General features: G+C 43.8%; 1 protein-coding gene across 1 annotated transcript in view; it reads right to left on the bottom strand.

The window, feature by feature from the left end:
- PDE8A (phosphodiesterase 8A) overlaps positions 1–21593 on the bottom strand; it is a 108087-nt gene that overhangs the window by 11207 nt on the left and 75287 nt on the right. Inside the window, exons 6-17 of the mRNA XM_087704248.1 lie at positions 19167–19255; positions 18194–18272; positions 15036–15173; positions 13285–13373; positions 11437–11488; positions 11059–11101; positions 9205–9282; positions 7819–7889; positions 7100–7264; positions 6532–6580; positions 4422–4557; positions 2798–2996 (exon numbers count right to left, since the gene is read on the bottom strand). Of these exons, the coding sequence (XP_087560374.1) occupies positions 2798–2996; positions 4422–4557; positions 6532–6580; positions 7100–7264; positions 7819–7889; positions 9205–9282; positions 11059–11101; positions 11437–11488; positions 13285–13373; positions 15036–15173; positions 18194–18272; positions 19167–19255 (1188 nt within the window). The remainder of the gene's footprint in view (positions 1–2797; positions 2997–4421; positions 4558–6531; positions 6581–7099; positions 7265–7818; positions 7890–9204; positions 9283–11058; positions 11102–11436; positions 11489–13284; positions 13374–15035; positions 15174–18193; positions 18273–19166; positions 19256–21593) is intronic.

Here is a 21593-nt window from a genome sequence, read left to right as displayed (position 1 = left end):
TTTTTATTTTTTTTTTTACATATAATGTGTTTTATTAGTGCTATATATCAGCGATCTAGGGACGCATTGGCTCAGTGACTAAGACGCTGAGCATGTCGATCAGAAAGGTCATTAAAATGCAAGTAGGAAAATAGAGACCACTTTGGTGGGAAGGTAAGAGCGTTCCATGCACCTTTGGCATTTAATCATGCCGGCCACATGACCACGGAGACGTCTTCGGACAGCGCTGGCTCTTTGGCTTTGAAACAGAGATGAGCACCGCCCCCCTAGAGTCGAGAACAACCAGCACATATGTGCAAGGGGAACCTTTACCTTATCAGTGACCTCTGTAGATGCCATACACTAAATAAAATAAAAGTTAAATTACCCAAGCAAAGATGAAATAATAAGAAAGATTATGGACTGTGCCGAAATGGATAAACTAACTAAAGAAATCCAGGGAAAGGAAGAATCAGAATTCTACCAGATATGGGATACATTGTATAGGTGGATGGAGGAAAGAAACAAAAATCAATGAAAGAATATAACAAAACTCAAAAATAATAGTTATGCGTAAAATAAGAGGGTTAAGAATGGTGAAATCCAAATGAAATACAATAGAAGGGGAAATAATATAAGGTGAGTGGTATTGATGATTGCCATTATAAAAAACAGGAAGTTCCTGTTCGTACTGTATTGTATAAATGTGGTATACGTCTAACTTTTGTGTGTGTGTATTATACATGTTTGTTAATAAAATCTTTATTAAAAAAATATTAAATTTTTTAAAAATCGTGTCGTGGACCTTAGATAAAGCCCTGACATTCATGGACAAGATGCTGGAATGCCAAAGTATCCAGAAATGTAAACAAGTGGTCGGGAACAGCTTAGTAATAGGAATGGGGGGGAAATTCTAAAATAGCTCAATGAGAAATCAGCTGCCGCCACAAAATGCTATCTGGCATTTATGGGAGGGATGGAAAATTGGAGGTTGGGAAAAGGAGCAGATTATGAGACGGAAGAAGCCATGGTACACTGAATTTCTCCATTCCACCCTTTGCTCTTTCCCATAAGTTATCCCCGTGGATGGTTTGTTCCTGATGGAAGAAAGAAACTCACAGGAAGCTTCCATTGAATTTTTTTTTTTAATTGCATTTCTTTGGCCACCTTAGCAGTTTCCTTAGAACATGAAGTTCACCCAAACCTCAAATATGGCTTGAACAGAGCCAACAGAGCTGATGAATGGTCTCCTGGAACAGTGGCGGCCCAAACTTTTCCACCCCAACTTTCTTTGGGGTTCTCCAGGCTTAGGAAGCTCAACCTGAAAGGTGGAACTCTTGCCCTCACAATCAAGAGTTTGTTGAGTTCGATCCTAGGTAGAGGCAGATGTAAGGTCACCTGCTTGGGCAGGGGGTTGGACTAGATGACCCGCAAGGTCCCTTCCAAAATCTGTTGATCTGTTACTTCAAGATCCAAGATGATCTGAAGCTTGCTAGCCTAGAATTGACCCTCTGCCTACAGAAATATCTGCGGATAGAAGCAACTGGTTGCAAATGATGGGAAAGAGCTTTCTTTGCAAGGGACTTTGGATTTCCTCGTTCAGATAGGCAACTCTACGTCAGAGGAGGCAATGATCAACTAAGGTTGTTTCCAAATTTAGTTTCCTATGATACTCTGGTATTATAGAATAACAGAATTAGAAGGGACCTTGGGAGTCTTCTAATTCAATCTCCTGCTCAAACAGGAAATCCGATACCGATTCAGACAAATGGTTGTCCAATCTCTTCTTAAAAATCTTCAGTGTTGGACAGTGATGGGTTTCAAAAATTTTTAGAACCTCTTCTGTAGGTGTGATCTGCTTTGTGGGAGTGGCTTGCCAGCCATGTGACTGGGTGGGCGTGGCCAACTTGTAAAATGTGGTGAAACTCACTTAACAACGCTCTTGCTTAGCAACCAAAACGTTGGCTCAGAAACTCTGCCATTTGAAGCACACAAGTCTTAAAGCTGTCAAGTTACAAGGCCCTTGCACCCCTAACCCTTTAGAAAGAAAAACCCCAGGGGTGTTCAAACTTGACAGCTTTAAGACTTGTGGACTTCAACTCCCAGAATTCCATCTCTCGCTCTTCATCTTGATGATGTTGGAGCACTCACAACTTCTGAAGGCAAGCCGTTCTACTGGTTAATTGTTCTCATTGTTAGGACCTTGGAGGTCTTCTAATGCAACGCAAGAAATCAGCCTATATGTGTCATGGCGAACCTATGGTACGCGTGCCACAAGTGGTACGCAGAGTATTCTCTGTGGGCATGTCAGCCGTCACCCCAACTCAGCTCCACCACGCATGTGCATGCACCTCCCACCAGCCAGCTGATTTTCGGGTCTCTGCTGCACATGGACGGAGGGGCAGGGTGCATGCAGGAGATGCATGCACAGAGGTCCCAGGGGGGTTGAACATACATGAGTGGGGGAGAGCACGGGGGTGCAGCACATGCGCATGGGGATGCATCGGGGTGGGTGGGTGTTGCACGCGCATTGCATTATGGCACACGATGACCAAAAGGTTATCCATCTCTGCCCTGTACTATTCCAGAAAAATAGCTGTCTAATATTTTCTTTAAAACCTCCAGTGTTGGAGCATTCACAATTTCTGGAGGCAAGTCGTTCCACTGGTGAATTGTTCTCGCTGCCAGGAAATTTCTCCTTGGTTCTAGGTTGGGTCTCTCCTTGCACCAGCTCTCCTTTCCATCCGTCGCTTCTCGTCCTGCCTGCTTTGGAGAAAGGCTGACCCTCCTCTGCTGGGGGGCATCCCCGTAGACTTACTTTTACTCTTTCTTTCGAAAGGAAATAGGCCGTGGCATGGAGGACATCCGCCGCGTGGGTTGAATTGTGGTACGAGTTGGATAAGTGATAATTGGCTTCTATGACTTGCAACCAAGACCTCAGCGTCGACTCGGAGCAACCGAGAAATTCACAGATCCGAAAGCGAGCAAACAGTTTGAGGCCAAGATAAACTAAAGGCCTGGAGGGAAGAAATTTTAAAAAAGGGTAATTTGTTTTCCTCTATTCTTACTTTTGCACCAAAAGCCAAATAAACAGTAAGGTGATTAAGAGCCCTTAGACAGGTGATCTGTCTCTCCGAGAATCAGAGGTGATGTTCAGGCAGTTCTGACCAGTTCTGGAGAACCGGTAGCAGAAATTTTGAGTAGTTCGGAGAACCGGCAAATACCACCTCTGGCTGGCCCCACCCTGTCTATTCTCTGCCTCCCGAGTCCCAGCTGATCGGGAGGAAATGGGGATTTTGCAGTATCCTTCCCCTGGAGTGGGGAGGGAATGGGGAATTTGCAGTATCCTTCCCTGGAGTGGGGAGGGAACGGGGAATTTGCAGTATCCTTCCCCTGGAGCGGGGAGGGAATGGGGATTTACCAGTATCCTTCCCCTGGAGCGGGGAGGGAACGGGGATTTTACAGTATCCTTCCCCTGGAGTGGGGAGGGAATGGGGATTTTACAGTATCCTTCCCCTGGAGTGGGGAGTGAATGGGGATTTTGCAGTATCCTTCCCCTGGAGTGGGGAGGGAATGGAGATTTTACAGTATCCTTCCCCTGGAGTGGGGAGGGAATGGGGATTTTGCAGTATCCTTCCCCTGGAGTGGGGAGGGAATGGGGATTTTGCAGTATCCTTCCCCTGGAGTGGGGAGGGAAGGGAGATTTTGCAGTATCCTTCCCCTGGAGTGGGAGGGAATGGGAATTTTGCAGTATCCTTCCCCTGGAGTGGGGAGGGAATGGGGATTTTGCAGTATCCTTCCCCTGGAGTGGGGAGGGAATGGGGATTTTGCAGTATCCTTCCCCTGGAGTGGGGAAGGAATGGGGATTTTGCGGTATCCTTCCCCTGGAGTGGGGAGGGAATGGGGATTTTGCAGTATCCTTCCCCTGGAGTGGGGAGGGAATGGGAATTTTGCAGTATCCTTCCCCTGGAGTGGGGAGGGAATGGAGATTTTACAGTATCCTTCCCCTGGAGTGGGGAGGGAATGGAGATTTTACAGTATCCTTCCCCTGGAGTGGGGAGGGAATGGGGATTTTGCAGTATCCTTCCCCTGGAGTGGGAGGGAATGGGAATTTTGCAGTATCCTTCCCCTGGAGTGGGGAGGGAATGGGGATTTTGCAGTATCCTTCCCCTGGAGTGGGGAGGGAATGGGGATTTTGCAGTATCCTTCCCCTGGAGTGGGGAAGGAATGGGGATTTTGCGGTATCCTTCCCCTGGAGTGGGGAGGGAATGGAGATTTTACAGCATCCTTCCCCTGGAGTGGGGACCTAATGGGGATTTTACAGTATCTTTCCCCTGCCACGCCCACCAAGCCACACACACAGAACCAGTAGTAAAAAATTTTTGAATCCCAACACTGCCCAGAATTCTGCTCCCGTGCGTTTCTTTGCTTCTCCTACAAACCTTTTATGAGTTGCAGCCTCCAACTCGAAAATATTGAAATCCCAGTCTTGTTCATTTTCCATTGCTTGAGCTATCCGGGGCGGGATGTCATTCAGGGAGATGGGTGAGATCAAACTTCCCGGTACTTGATGGGTTTCTTTAAAAACGAAGACAGAGGGACGAAGGTGTTACAGGCACACCTGGATCACTCATGAGAAAACAAAACCAGGAACAAACTGCACTTCTTGTCTTCCGTAAAGCAGGTAAGGGTAACCAGTACAGATAATCCTCGACTTTTGAGCGAGTTCAAAATTTCCATCACTAAGGAAGACAGTTATTAAGTAACTTTTGACCCACTTTATGACTTTTCTTGCCGCAGTTGTTAAGTGGATCACTGCAGTTGTTAATACAGGTTAGTCCTCAACATACAATCCCAATTGAGCCCAAATTTAATGTTGCTATAAGGGGGAAATTTGATAAGTGAATTTTGCCCCATTTTGCAACTTTACTTGCCGCAGTTGTTAAGTGGATCACTGCAGTTGTTAAATTAACAACACGGTTGTTAAGCGAATCTGGCTTCCCCATTGACTTTGCTTGTCAGAAGGTGGCAAAAGGGGAACTTGTGACCCCGGGATAATGCAACCGTCATAGCAATAGCAGTTAGACTTATATACCGCTTCATAGGGCTTTCAGCCCTCTCTAAGCGGTTTACAGAGTCAGCATATCGCCCCCACAGTCTGGGTCCTCATTTCACCCACCTGGGAAGGATGGAAGGCTGAGTCAACCCTGAGCTGGTGAGATTTGAACAGCCGAACTGCAGAACTGCAGTCAGCTGAAGTAGCCTGCAGTGCTGCGTTTAACCACTGCGCCACCTCGGCTCTATATGAACCAATTGCCAAGCATCTGAATTTTGATCACATGACTGTGGAGATGGTCATAAGGGTGAAAAACAATCATGAGATTCCCCCCCCCCCCCGTACCATTGTAACTTTGAATGGTCATTAAATGAATGGATGCCAGTCAAAGACTATCTGTATGGACACTGAGTCTTTATTGATTAGCCATATCAAAGTGCAAAGTTCCAGAAATACGGCTTTTGCTCATTGCTGCCCTCCCCAACCCCCAGGAGCTCTCTGAAAGCCTCCTAAAGGCTCTGCACTGCCATTTTGGTGAAGGGGGCGGGGCTTTGGGAGGCAAAAAATGCTGTATTCGATGTATAAGACGCACCCAGATTTTTTCAGCCTCTTTTTTGAGGGGGGAAAAGGTGCGTCTTATACTCCGAAAAATATGGTAAATGATTACTAAAATTTGATAAAAGCCATTTAAAATGGAATTTGGTAAAATACAATTTCAAAATGGAATTGGAATAAAATACGATTTAAAATGGAATCGGAATAAAATGCAGTCTAAAATGAAATTGGAATAGAAAACAATCATTTAAGACATAGATGAAATATGATAAAATTATATTTCAGTGTCACCCCTGCAATCTACCCTCACCTATGCAGATCTCAACCGAACCATTTTGTTTAAGTACTGTGCTGCGTTAAATATTATTTTCCGGTTCTGGCTGCGCATAAGGTCAGTGGTTTTGATATGGAGATCCATATGGGGAATTATCTGTATGATTCTCCTCTTCCAACCAGAAAGACCACTCCATTAAAATGGAAGTTTTTTTTAGAGGGCAAAAATGGAGGAAAATACGATCTGTCTTTCTTTATCACTTAGAGCAGCTAAGGTGATGGAATGTGTCCTTATAGAACACTAAAAACCTGGAGGCCACTTTCTTGGCCAAATGGTTTTGCTTTAACTTCAAGAACTCATCTCCCTATTCTCTTTTTCCTCCTCCTTATGTTTTGTCTATTAGGGCTGCAAGCTGGCTGGTTATCTTCCAAATATTTACCAAACTTTAAGCCTCTTAGCAAACGAGATACCCTTTCAAAACGATATGCCTCTTTAAAATGGCATATTTAGCTTTTCTGCCTGACTAACAAGGTCTGATGACAGAGCAATAATTACCCAACCTTATTATTTGTTTGTCCCTCTTCAAAATAATTTTGGGCTGTGCTATACCCAAAATGAAATTGCTGAAGATCACAGGTATCTAGTAGGGGTAAAAGACAGTACTTACGCTTTGCTGATAATAAGTATTCATTCCCTGATAATCTTCGTAGTCCATCCTATTGAACAAAGTAGAAAAGAAGGTAGAATGAAATAAAAACCCTTCTTAAATTTATACCTTTGGGATAGGGAATGGAATGAAGGGAATATGCAATCAGAAAGTGTTGTTTGAACCCTCTATCCACCTCCAAAAGCAATAACTAGATTTTCAACAGGTTGGAGCTAAGCAAATTCTGTCATCATTGATTCTAAAACAAATATACTAATTATCACTCCCCCCACCCCTTTAAGGAATCTGGAACCCCTTGCATCAGAGTGGAGTCAGGGCAACTGGATGGAGCTGAGCATTTACTGGCCAGCCGCCCTTCCTAATGCCTATGTGGTGTTCACAGCAAACAATTACTCATTGCGCCCAGAGAGAGAAATATCTACCTAGAATCGAACTCATTGCCTTCCGATTGTGAAGTGAGAGCTCCACCACTAGGCCACCATACCACTCCTATCACTTAATTGGCTTTAAAAATGACATCTGGAAGGCCCAGTAAACAAACAAAGTCAAATACTTCTAGTTTAATTACCGTCATCAAACCACCAACAAGGTCATTTGTGTGCGGATCTTCATCTTTGGTGCCAAGCTGTGGAGAATACAACTCAGTAGTCCTCAAAATCTCCAGGACTCTATCCAACGCTTCAGCCACTGGCATGGGACTGCTTTCTTGGGCAGCGTTGATAATATTTATTACCTAAATGAAAAAAGAAAGAAAGAAAGAAAGAAAGAAGGAAGGAAGGAAAGAAAGAAAGAAAGAAAGGGAGAGGGAGAAAAAAAGAAAGAAAGGAAGGAAGGAAGGAAGAAGGAAGAAAGAAAGAAAGAAAGAAAGAAAGAAAGAAAGAAAGAAAGAAAGAAAGAAAGAAAGAAAGAAAGAGAAAGCTCTATTTACCTAATGATAATATATGTTCTCTTTTCCTTAACTTGAAGAGTCGAGAAACAATGCAAAACAATAGCAATTGCATGTACTTATATACCGCTTCACGGTGCTTTTACAGCCCTCTCTAAGCGGTTTACAGAGTCAGCCTATTTCCCCCAACAATCTGGATCCTCATTTTACCCACCTCGGAAGGATGGAAGGCTGAGTCAACCTTGAGCAGGTCAGGATCGAACTGCTGGCAGAATTAGCCTGCAATACTGCATTCTAACACCCGCGTCACCATCATCCCCAGGCAAAGACATAGGAGTTTTACAACAGGGAAAAGCAAAGTTTCCGACAGATTGAAGCGACCTCAAATGGGAGTGCCTTACCTTGGTTATAGGTGCCTCAATCGTCATTGAATGTATGCGGGCCATGGATGAATGCCTCCTCTGAGAACTTCCTATGCAAGGGGGGAAAATGAAGAGGCGCATGAGTTGCTGGCATTAGCTTCTCCAAACTAATGTTCTTATTGAAGAGTAGAGCTTTCTATTCCCTAAAATGTTTTACATTGCAACGTAAAGCCAGCAAAGATTGTGTCAGGTACACAGAAAGAAGGACATGATAGGTTCCAGTTAAGCTGATTTATTGCTCATGCCTGGACACAAGAATTTCGTCAACTAAGGGTCAGCACTAAACTGGCACTAGGTAAAGGCCAGTGGAATTCAAGAGGGGTTGCATTTCGACCGCTCATGGGAACGTAACGATTCCAGGCTAATTCCTCTTTTGATTACACCCCCAGGCTCTGCCTGATCTTCTGAACATCTGAATTTCAACAGCTGAGCCTGACTGCATTATAAAAACAGCAGCTAAGGGAAGAGAAGTCATGCATTTGACTAGCTCACAGGTGTCAAACTTGCGCCATCATGTTGCCGTCATGTGACGTTTTCCCCATTCCCAGAACTGGGATGGATGTGACCTGTGCATGATGCATATGGCCCATAGGCTGAGAGTTTGACAGCTAGACATTCAACATTTACAACTATGTCACTGCAAAATCCCCCCCGCCCCCCACAAAGGGAGGCAAGCGTATGTCATGGGTTTTGAAGGAAGTGTTGTGCCCCCCTCCCCTTCTGAGGATGTGGCAGCAGATTCAGACAGTGAGGAGGTTGGGGAGGAACATGGGCTAGTCCTGGAGTCTGGAGAAGGCTCCGATGAGGGCTCTGTGTCGGAGGCCGAGGGGGGGCCAGAGCCGTAGTCCAGTTATCAGCTGCCTTCAGAGGCAGTGAGGCAGATAAACAGCTGCAGCCTGTTCCCAGTGTGCGCATGCGCAGATTTGCCAGACGAAAGGAACAGCTAAAGAACAGGGGTCGACTTGGGAGTAAGGCCACAGGGGGATGATGAATAGCCCCTCCCAGAGGAAATAAAAAAAGGAGAGAAAGGGGAGTGGAGTTTGCAGGAGACAATGAATTCGCTCAATTGGTTGGTGACTCTCTGAGACTCCTTGCCAAGTTCTGCAGATATGAGCCTGGCAGCTCTCCAAGCCAGATGAGGTCTGTGACTATAAATCCTCCCTTGAAAGACTTTGCTGGATGTGAATGAGCAGAATTCACAGGAAATTAATAAAAGGGGTTTTTGTCGGGACAAGGAGTTTGCTTCCTGCTCTTGGGAAGCCTGGGTCAGAACAGGAAATAGGCGACTCAAGGGTACTGATCATTGCGAAGGTAATTTTAAAAAAGGTAATTTAACAAAAATAAAAGAAGCAGCAATTTCTATACCATCACTGCCTCGAGAGGTAGTGGATCGGACATCGAGAGAACCTTTTCTTTTGTCTTTCTGCCTGCCGGTCTGGATATCTGTAAAAACGAAGAAATTGGATCATGACTACTGTGAGAAAAAAACATCTCGGTTCTGAAGAGGTAGGAACTTATTTTGGATCATTCGTGAAACTTGTCTGTTTGCCCCAAATTCTTAACTTTTGTCTTTGGTGATTGGAATCGGTTGCTTAAGCAAACCACTTGGTTCTGTCTCAACTCTGCCTTGAATTAAGAACATGAAATAAGTCCGTTAGAAGTACTCCTCAACGTATGGCCACAATTGGGACTGGATCTTCTATTGTTAAGCAAAGTGGTTGTTAAGTAAGTCGCACCCGATTTTACAGCCTTCGTTTGACATTGTTGTTAAACAAACAACTGCAGTCGTTACATGAATCACGTGGTCGGTTGTGGCCTGTCGACCACCGGCTCTCCATCAGCCGAATCAGATGAGGAGGAGGTCTGGGAGTCACGGTCAGCATCAAACCTCCGAGGGGAAAGAGGGAACGGAGCTGTCAGCGAGAGAGAAAGAGGCGGAGCCTGGCCCGTCCATCGGCCCTCAGATGGAGAGTCAACAGCCCCCAGGTCTGGAGGTGGCTGATGAGGAAGCGGAGGAACAGCTGGGTCCAGTGCCTCACGCATGGATGCACAGAAGGCAGAGGAGAGGAGAACAGTGGAAATCTAGGGGCCGGTCCTTGGGAAGGAAGAGCCACTGCTGCTAGTGAAGCCCTACTCTAGTTCTGGGGATAAAAGGCAGGGGGGCAGAGATGAATAGCTGTAACAGACAACTATTCGTTCCCCCCTGCCGGACAATCTTGTTAGCCTGCAGTGAGAGAGAAACTTTTTGCCGGGGCTGCCGGCACTCCTAATAAAGGAATCTTTGAGTTTACTTCAAAAAAATGGATGTGCAGAGGGTTTGGGAGGCCTGCAAAGTGCTCCTGGGGGCAAAAATGAGCCAAAAACGAGCCATTTTTTGCTTGTTTTTGCCCCCCCACCTCCAGCCCCCAGGAGCACTTTTCAGGCCTCTCAAACTCTCTCCTTTCCCGTTTTTCACAAAAAATGAGGCGTGCAGAGGGTTTGGGAGGTCTGCAGAGTACAAAAACTGTTTTTTAAAGATTAACTTCTTCAAAATCTTATACTCTGGTGAGTCTTATACTCCAAAAAATATGGCATATTGTTTTACACATTAATCCAAAGGTAGGCTTAGTTCACCCAACAGGCTGAAATCCCTGCCACCACTGAACTCTGCAAAATTGGGTGTGATTCGTTTATTCAGGTTTTCACTGTTAATTCAGGGGTGGGCTGTTGGGGGTTCAGGCAGGTTCGGGCGATCCTCTAGCTAGGATTCTGCCCAGTTCACCAAAGCCCCAAATGCCACTCCTGGCTGGCCACGCCCACCTCTCTCACCCTTCCCCTCCCCAGAATCTCCACGCAGTGCATTCATCATGCCAGGTAAATGCAGCGCCTGTGTAGAGGGTCGGGGGGGGGGGAAATGGGCCTACCAGAGGTTCTAGAACTCCAGAAATGGGCCTGTTTCCGGCCTCTGGAGGGCGTCCGGAGCCGTGCAGGAGGCCAACTAGGCCATGCCCACCATGGCCACACCCACCCAACAATGGGGCAACAAACCCATTGCTGCAATTTTTAAAGCCCACTCCTGGTTAATATCCCTAATTTGCCTCTTCCAAAATATGCCCAGAAAAAAACCCACTTTTAAAGAGAGAAGGGAGGGAAAACCATACCGACACAAAGTCAATTAGCAGAGAATAACAAAGCGACTATTGAAACGCAACCAATTTTGTGCAGTTGCAACATTTATACCTGTCTGCGACTCGGCCTGAACCCGTTCACAGATTCTTTCCGCCTATGAACAAATCAGAGGAAAAAAGTACAGTTAACCCAAGTTGTAAGAATCAACACAGAATCACATTTTTTTAAAATTGTAAGCCACTAAGAGTCATTGAGCAGTTGAGTGGCCTTGAAACTGAGTTAATTAAATACATACATTCATTATGTTTTTTATTATTATTGATCATTGCACCATCAGCCAGATGTTCAGGCTGGGTCTAGCATTTTTGCCTGCCTATCGAGTCCTTACCAAGGACTTGCAATAGGCAGCTCTGGATGTTTGATGGTGTTACAGACATCATCACAGGTTGAAATTATTCTTGTTTTGTTGTTGTTGTTGTTGTTGCTTACCTTATTGTTGTCGTTGCAGGGTCTACTAAGTGACACATAGTGTCTAATTTTTCTGCAGGAATGGGAAAAAAAAGAAGAATGGAATGAGAACAATTTTGGTCTCCAACTTGTCGACTGGCTGCAGTTGCTTACTGCTAAATCTTTTTTATAAAGCAAAATAAAATCTAGACAAAGAAGAGGGGAAGGATTCTGTCTTTTTGTGATCATCTGGGATCTCTCGGTCCCTTGCAAAGGAATGCAAAGAAAGTAGTCTATTAAGACTACTAACATTAAGAACAAATGAGCAGACAAAATAATTATGAAAATGAAGAAAAACATCTCTGTATCGGTAGTTCTTGAGGCAGTTATTGAGTTATAACCAGTTGATAAATAAATAGATAGATAGATAGATAGATAGATAGATAGATAGATAGATAGAGATAGATAGATAGATAGATCGATCGATCGATCGATCGATCGATAGATAGATAGATAGATAGATAGATAGATAGATAGATAGATATGAGAGAGACAGAGAGAGAAAAAACATAGATGGATGGATGGATATGAGAGAGACAGAGAGAAAAAAGATATAGATAGATAGATAGATAGATAGATAGATAGATAGATAGATAGATAGATAGATAGATAGATAGGAGAGAGACAGAGAGAGAGAGAAAAAGATGATAGATAGATAGATAGATAGATAGATAGATAGATAGATAGATAGATAGATGATAGATGGATGGATGGATGGATGGATGGATATGAGAGTCAGAGAGAAAAAAAGATAGATAGATAGATAGATAGATAGATAGACAGACAGACAGACAGAGATAGATATGCGAAAGAGAGAAAGAGAGAAAAAAATAGATAGATGGCTAGATGGATGGATGGATGCATACATGCATGCATAGATAGATAGGTAGGTAGGTAGGTAGGTAGGTAGGTAGGTAGGTAGGTAGGTAGGTAGATAGATAGATAGATAGATAGATAGATAGATAGATAGATAGATAGATAGTTAGAGATAGATAGATATGAGAGAGACAAAGAGAGAGAGAGAAAAGATAGATAGATAGATGTGTGTGAGAGTGTGTATGTGTGTGAAAGAGAGAGAGAGAGGGAGGGAGAGATGTATATGGAGATATACAGTGTATGTAGGTATACATACATATGTATGCATGTGTGTGTGCGTGCGTGCGTGTGTGCGCATATATATATATATATATATAATTTCTGCTGTTTACTGAATCATATGGTTGTTAAGCAAATCAGATTTCCCCTATTTGACTTTGCTTGTCATCAAGTTGGGAAGGTTTGCAAATGATGACCTCCGGGCCAGTGGTGGGTTTCTACCAGTTCGGCCTGGTTTTGCCAAATTGGCAGTGGTATGCTGGTTTGGATCACCGAACCAGCAACGACCCAGGCTGGCCGCGCCTCCGAACCACTTCCCCGGTTGCCGCAGTCGCCACCGCCATCTTGTTTTAGAGTTTTGTGCATGTGCAGAACAATTGCTATTGAAGAGCCGAGGTGGTGCAGTGGTTAGAGTGCAGTACTGCAGGCCGCTTCAGCTGACTGCTATCTGCAGTTCAGCGGTTCAAATCTCACCGGCTCAAGGTTGACTCAGCCTTCCATCCTTCCGAGGTGGGTGAAATGAGGACCCAGACTGTGGGGGCGATATGCTGACTCTGTAAACCGCTTAGAGAGGGCTGAAAGCCCTATGAAGCGGTATATAAGTCTAACTGCTATTGCTATTGCTATTGAACTGTGCATACACGCCCAGCAAAGCCAGCTAGAACCCACCCTTGCTCCGGATATTACCACTGTTGTATAAATACAGCTCAAAAACGACTTGAAGGCAAGACTTACCCTCCCTGTCCAATGACAGGTATGATCTTCACACTTTGTTGTATGCTCTCGCCGTTCTTCTTTTTGGTGTAGTACGTTCCTTGCCATTCCTGTTAGATGAAGAAAGAAGAATGTTCTACTGCTCATTCCCAAAGACTCCGTTTGCAAGTTGCACGGATTTTGGATGGTTGCCTTGTGGCAAAGTTCTGCATCGGGAGGGTTAGGAAACTCATTCTTTCCCAGCCTTGGCACAATGTCGTCACTGTTTGCTGTAGCCTCTTCCTGCGCATCTCTTTGACTTTGTTGCTTCCCTCAAATCTTTCTCCCCCTCGGTCTTCCCCCTACTTGGCATCTGACTGGAACGTTCTGTTGTATACATTACAGCTAATTAACACCCCCCCCCCCCCCGGAAAGGCCACCAACATTGAATTAAAATTGTGATGACATTTTGAACAAAGAGACTGAAAATTTTGCGAGCTTTTAGCACATGCGTGCTGGATGCTTTTCAATGCTTCTTTAGTTCTGGAAACAAAACAAAAAATTAGGATGTATTTGCTTGTTGCAAATAAAGCTCTCCCTGATAAAGGAGAATATTTGTAGCTCAGGGTTGAAATGAGGAGTCCTTGGTGCTCTCTGAGCTTGGTTTGTTTTCTTGCAGATTGTTCTGACCTAGGCTTCCCCAAACACGAAACAGACTCCTTGTCCTGACAAAAAAAACCCACCCTTTTTATTAAGTTACTGTGAATTCCTCTCATTCATATCCAGCAAAGTCTTTCAAGGGTGAATTTACAGTCACAGACCTTATCTGGCTTGGAGAGCTGCCAGGCTGAGATCTGCAAAACTTGGCAAGGAGTCTCAGAGAGTCACCAACCAATTAAGCGAATTCATTGTCTCCTGCAAACTCCACTCCCCTTTCGCTCCTCTTTTATTTCTTCTGGGAAGGGCCATTCATCATCCACCTGCGGCCTTACTTCCAAGTCGACCCCTGTTCTTTAGCTGTTCCTTTTGTCTGGCAACTCTGCGCATGCGCACACTGGGAACGGGCTCCAGCTGTTCATCTGCCTCACTGATGTCTGACTCTGAAGGCAGCTGATAACTGGCATATGGCTCTGGCCCACTCTCTGCCCTCGACATAGAACCCTCATCAGAGCCTTCCCCAGACTCCAGGACTGGCCCAGGTTCCTTCCCAACCACCTCACTGTCCGAATTTGCTGTCAGCTCTGCTGGCCGCTGGCAGGCCACAACACAAATGTTTCATTACCCAAACTACGTAACATCATCAGTGCTAGCCTATAGAGAGATGTTTCCTACTTGGGTCTGCAAGAAAACAACCAGGCTCAGAGAGCATCAAGGACCCCCACAGAGCTCTTCCCGTTCCTGCTCACTTCCATAACGTCACTTGCAATGATGAGTTGCAACCTTCAAGTAGTGGATGGCCCCATTAAGACTCATAACTATGCTTGCCAACAGAATCCCAAAACTACAGCCATTAACATTTATCTATTGTAGATCAAACCCCATAACTTAAGAACAAAGAGGAAATATAAATAAATTCTCTGTGAAAAGCTTCTGTTTTATTTGTCTTATAAAGATATATTTTATCGCCTCTCCTCTTCCAAATGAGAAGAGGCTAGAAATAGGATACTGGGAGTTCTAGACCCACCTTTGACTGGGTGACCTTGGGCCGGCCACGTTCTCTCAGCCCTAGGAAGGAGACAATGGCAAGCCACTTCTGAGTTACCCTTGTCGCACAAAACCAGCTCCATGCCTACCTTTTCAAACTTGATGCAAGAATTAATAGTCTCAAGGAAATCAGCTTTTTTTTCATTGGTAGGCACTTCTGTTAGTTCCTTTCCTATTAACTCGCCTTTCTGGTAGCCCATCACCGCTTCAAATGCAGGATTTACATACTACGGAGACGGTAAGAAAGAAAAAAAGAAAGAAAGAAGTGAGGATTTAAGATCAACCTGAGCATTGATCTAATATTTAGCCTGGATGCACTTTTTCTAAACTGCCTGGAACGGTTTTCAATACAACAGATCCGGGAACGGATCCAAGCACAGAGGCTGCCCTATTATGGGGAACCCTTTTAGCAAAAAAAAAAAAAAAAAGGCTAAAGGCTGAAAGACAGTGATGAAATTGTAATGCTTAAATAAATAATTAAACGAGGCATTTAGTGGTATGTAATCCCCACCCTACTCTCACCCTTCCAATGGGACTGCGTAACAGCCTTAACCATTTCTTTCAAAATCTATTGGCTTCATTCACACATGCTAAACTCTGGCAGCTCTCTCTCTCTCTCTCTCCCCCACCCTCTCTCTCTCCCCCTCCCTCCCTCTCCCTCTCCCTCCTTGTGTGTGTGTGTGTGTGTGTGTGTCTCTGTGTGTAACTCGTTTGTTTGACTCCAATGCTGCATGAATCTAGCCTGTTGGGTTGGGTTATGGTTCAGGATATTGTAGAAACGCTGAAAAGGAATGAGTTGGACAACCAGATAAGGTTTGCTGTATGAACCCAACCTAGAGTCCAACATAGCTTGTTCCTCAATATATGATTATTTTTTTCCCAACAGAATCCATGAATCAGATCAGCCACACAACATATGGAATGGAATGGAATGGAATGGAATAGAATAGGGAAAAAAGAAATAGAATAGAATATCGAAAAAAGAACAAATATAGAATAGAATAGAATATCGAAAAAAGAATAGAATAGAAATAGAAATAGAAATAGAAATAGAAATAGAAATAGAAATAGAAATAGACTAGAGTAGAGTAGAATAGAATAGAATAGAAATAGAAATAATAGAAATAGAAATAGACTAGAATAGATTAGAATAGACTAGAATAGACTAGACTAGACTAGAATAGAATAGATAGGGAAAAAAAGAAATAGAATAGAATAGAGAAAAAAGAACAAATAGAATAGAAATAGACTAGATTAGAGAAGAATAGAATAGAAATAATAGAAATAGAAAGAAATAGAAATAGAAATAGAAATAGAAATAGAAATAGAAATAGAAATAGAAATAGAAATAAATAGAAATAGAAATAGAAATAGAAATAGAAATAGAAATAGAAATAGAAATAGAAATAGAATAGAATAGCAGAGTTGGAAGGGACCTTGGAGGTCTTCTAGTCCAACCCCCTACTTAGGCAGGAAACCCTACACCACTTCAGGCAAATGGTTATCCAATCTCTTCTTAAAAACTTCTAGTGTTGGAGCATTCACTACTTCTGGAGACAAAATTGTTCCACTGATTCATTATTCTAACTGTCAGGAAACAAACAGAATGGGTGGATTTCAAGTGCCAGAATTCCTCAGCCTGCATACTGGCTGGGGAATTCTGGGAACTGAAGTCCATCCGTTTGAAAACCACCAAGGTTGAGAAATGGGAGAACTGACGAATTCATTCGCGATGAGTTATGGGGTTGTGGACTCCACCAGCGCTCACATAAAGATATTGAGGAGCAAGGTTTAGCCTGCCTTCTCTTTCTTTCTCTCTCTCTCTCTCTCTCTCTCTCTCTCTCTCTCTCTCTCTCTCTCTCCCTCCCTCCCTCCCTCCCTCCCTCCCTCCCTCCCCCTCCCTCCCTCCCTCCCTCCCTCCCTCCCTCCCTCTCTCTCTCTCTCTCTCTCTCTCTCTCTCTCTCGTTTAAAAACTGTGCCGCATGATCTCAGGTCTCCCAGACCAAATCTAGCCCTGGCTGGCGAAAACTGGTTTCGATTGTAAACCAACTGGTGTTGCGACCTTCCAGGCCCACACAATCTCAATGGCCTTCTGGATGTAGCAGAATTATAACTACCAGCTATCTCTGACATCATAGCCCGGAATGAGGCATGCTAGGAGATACAAGTTAGTCCAATCCAGAGACTAAAATGAAAGCATTTTACAACCCCGCATTTTGTTTGAAGCATTAACCAACATTTGTCTGGGTGATGCTTCGAACTGAATTGCATTTTGATTCGGCTAAAAACGTCCTGCTTCTTCCACTCTAGAAGAGATGCGTAAAAGACACAAGGGCCTTATTTTTAAACTTCCTTTGAAATGCCTATATCTGACGTTGGAGATGAGCAAGAGAAGCATCATTACAGGTTTTTAATGACCTTGGGCTAAATACAAACGGGGCCGTAAACTCCTGAAGCAAAGCAAGACTCTTTGTGAAGATACAGCTACAAAAACAAACGCTTATTTAAAACAAAAGGTTTACAGATTAAGAGAGTTGGAAGGGACCTTGTAGGTCATCTAGTCCAACCCCCTGCCTAAGCAGGGAGACCCTACACCATTTCTGACAAATGGCAGTCCAGTCTCTTCTTGAAAGACTCCAGTGATGAAGCTCCCACAACATCCGAACGCAACTTCTGTTCCATTGGTTGATTGTTCTTGTTTCATTGGTTGATTGTCCTTGTTTCCAGGTTGAATCTCTCCTTGATCAGTTTCCATCTGTTGTTCCTTGTCTGGACTTCGGATGCTTTGGAAGATAGCTTGTCCCCTTCCTCTCTGTGGCAGCCCCTCAAATATTGAAAGACTGCTATCCTGTCTCCCCTGGTCCTTCTCTTCACTAGACTAGCCATGCCCAGTTCCTGCAACCGTTCTTCATATGTTTTAGCCTCCAGTCCCCCAATCATCCTGGTTGCTCTTCTCTGTACTCTTTCTAGAGTCCCAACATCTTTTTTTTTTATAGTGTGGTGGGGAAAAAAAACTGGATGCAAAATTCTTGAAATGGATTTTTTTCCTCTCCACGGAGAGGTCAGAAAAATATGTACCGCATTAAGAACAATTTCTAAGGCAATTCAACGCACACAGATGTATATATTTTATCTCTCTGCATGCCTATCTGTGTGCATGAAGTAAGCAAAAGAATAAAATCATACAAAACCACAGGACAGTATCTGACACTCATAAAAAAATAAGAAAAAAAAACAACGAGCAAACCTGTATTACATGATCTTCACTTGTAATCTCAGTGGCTTCTTGACTTTTCTCTAATGCTGTAAATATCGAGTTACAAGCCCTGAAATGTAAAGCAGTGAAAAAAGAAGCAGACGCATTAGATTCTCAATCGCATGGAGTTCTCAAGATCTAGAAAGAAAAGAATGGCCTAGAACTAAACAATTCATAAACAAAAAGAGAATAAAACAATCGGAAGGTGCCATCAAATCTTGAAGACTGAAGAAGCCTGGACAGGGAGCCATGGCAGATCTTTTAATTTGGTTTCCTGAGCTCAGCAGGGGATCAAATTTGAAGGTGTAATAAAAGTAAAGGTTCCCCTCGCACATATGTGCTAGTTGTTCCTGACTCTAGGGGGCAGTGCTCATCTACGTTTCAAGCCAAAGAGCCAGGACTGTCCGAAGACGTCTCCGTGGTCATGTGGCTGGCATGACTAAATGCTAAAGGAGCGCTGTTGCCTTCCCACCAAGGTGGTCCCTATTTTTCTACGTGCTTTCAAACTGCTAGGTTGGCAGAAGCTGGGATAAGTAACGGGAGCTTACTCCGTTACGCAGCACTAGGGATTCAAACCGCCGAACTGCCGACCTTTCTGATCGACAAGCTCAGCGTCCTAGCCACCGAAGGCGCACAGAACAGCGTCCTAGCCACCGAAGGTGCACAGAACGCTGTTACCTTCCCACCAAAGTGGTACCTATTTATCTACTCACATTTGCATGCTTTCGAATTGCTAGGAGGGCAAGAGCTGGGGCAAAGAACATGAGCTCACCCCATTGCACCAAGCAAGGGACTCGAACCCAGGCTGTCAGCTTTCCAGGTGACAAGCCCGGCGTCTTTGACCCCTGAGCCATCACCCCCTTACTGTAGACTTCAGCAGGGATCAAATCCCAACCAATTCCTGTGTTGGTGAGGACAGGTTTTTCCTGGGCCAGGCATATTAAGACGAGATAGGCAGCATTACCTTAGTTTAAATTGTGCCTGCACTTCTCCGAATTCCAACTGTATGAGTTCATTGTAACAAGCCATGATGTTTGAGTTTTCAACGTATCTCTGGTTATGGGGGGGAAAAAAGACATCAACATCAAAAGACCCTCTCTATTCCATTCATATATTAATACAACTTTGTCTTGAGGGGAAAAAAGGAGTTTTCCTTATAAAGAAACATTTTAGTTACGAGACACTCTTGCTCATTGCTATATAGGATGTTTCAGAAGATAGACATGCTCTTAATAAGCAGAAGTAGGGATTTTTATTATTTCTTTTTGAATTTCTTAAGTAAACAAAGCCATTTCACGCTCCTCGGAGAGATCAATACTAGTCACCCTTGACATTGGACTGGTCCATAATGATTATTCACAGTTACTATGGCCCTTCCCAGTGGTATCTATGGATATTCTCAGGGGTGGGCTACTACAGGTTCAGGAGAACCTGTAGTAACGTTATGGCCAGTTTGGAGAACCTCCAAATCCCACCCCTGGCTGTCCTAACTTTGCAATTTAAGAAGTTGCAAGAAATATACACAACATCCCTAGATATATGCCCCCTTATCTAATACTTGCCCAAACGTACTCAGCTCGGCAATAAATTTCTTTCTTCTTAAAGGAGATTCGCCTTGCACATATGTGCTAGTTGTTCCTGACTCTAGGGAGCGGTGCTCATCTCTGACTCCGAGGAGTCAGCACTGTCCAAAAACGTCTCCATGGTCATGTGGCTAGCATGACTAAATGCTGAAGGAGCACGGAGTGCTGTTGCCTTCCCACCAAAGGTGGTTCCTATTTTTCTACGTGCTTTCAAGCTGCTAGGTTGGCAGAAGCTGGGACAAGTAACAGGAGCTTACTCCGTTACGCGGCCGTAGGAAGTCAAACCGCCAAACTGCCGACCTTTCTGATCGACAAGCTCAGCGTCCTAACCACTGAACCATCGCGTCCCTTTTGAAGGAGACAAATATTTTAATCAACAGACTTACTGATAGCTCTCAGCTCTTGACTTACTTATGATGGAATTAAAAAACCCCTATGAGTGAAGTCAATCAAACAATAGTTCCTATTTTTCTACGTGCTTTCAAGCTGCTAGGTTGGCAGAAGCTGGGACAAGTAACAGGAGCTTACTCCGTTACGCGGCCATAGGAAGTCAAACCGCCAAACTGCCGACCTTTCTGATCGACAAGCTCAGCGTCCTAGCCACTGAACCATCCTTCACCCATTTGAAGGAGACAAATATTTTAATCAACAGACTTACTGATAGCTCTCAGCTCTTGACCTACTTATGATGGAATTAAAAAAACCCTATGAGTGAAGTCAATCAAACAATAGTTGACTCCAATCTACAAAATAGCAGAGCCAACGTCTCATAATGCCCTTATACTTTTTACACTGACACCATTTATGCCAAACTTTCTATGATACATGCCTTTTTGTGAGATCTGAGGACCTGCCTTCAAAGGTAATGAAGAGATTTAACCAGGGGCCTCTTCAAAAATCACCTTTTCATCTGTTTGGATGCAGAAAATTAGACCATCTCAGATTCCTCCTAAATAATCTCTTGGGTTACACGTGGAGGGGCTAAGAGTTCATCCTTTCCTATTAACAGATGCCTTGACTGGCCACATAAATCCTGCTTTTTCATCCAAAGGATCAGCCCAGTGTGAAAATACCCTAAAAGTCATATACAATACAATACAATAGCAGAGTTGGAAGGGACCTTGGAGGTCTTCTAGTTCAACCCCCTGCCTAGGCAGGAAACCCTATACCATTTCAGACAAATGGCTATCCAACATCTTCTTAAAGAAGATGTTGGGAGTCTTTAAGAAGAATTACATATTATTCTGTTCTGCCATTGCAATTATGACAATGGGTTATATAGCTAATCTAGAAAATTTGTTTTGATTTACCAACCCCATCTTACATATTAACATACGTACCTAAACATACATAATTTATGCACCCTGTTGTCAAAGTGCCAGGAAAATCAGGAGATCCAGACAGTGCAAATGGATATAAAGATTTATTACTAGCTTAAGCTCACTACAAGAATCTGAACTACTAACAGCCAAGGGAAATTAGCGGGAGATAAGAGTAGAAGGAATTCAAGGTGGGCTGGACTTAGTTCTCTTGTGGATGCGAAGGGACACATGGTTGATGAAGCATTTGACCCCTCTCTCAGGCTCACCCTACATCCGTCTCCCATTCCCTTCCTCCTTACTCTTTCTGCCTCTCATTTATGGACATAAACTTTCATTTGATCTATGATTTATGAAAATCTATCTGTATGGTCGATCACAGTTGACAACAACTTGATGACATGTCCTCAACCAATTATTATGATGATTATCCTCCCCCCCCCCCTGCACACACTTTTTTCCTTGTTAGATTTATCCTCGAGTAGACAA

This window comes from Thamnophis sirtalis, unplaced genomic scaffold (assembly GCF_051295495.1).
Source record: "Thamnophis sirtalis isolate CommonGarterSnake01/CBP01778 unplaced genomic scaffold, rThaSir2_p1.2 scaffold_2, whole genome shotgun sequence".
Taxonomy (NCBI): domain Eukaryota; kingdom Metazoa; phylum Chordata; class Lepidosauria; order Squamata; family Natricidae; genus Thamnophis; species Thamnophis sirtalis.
This window is presented reverse-complemented; position numbering and strand designations above follow the sequence as displayed.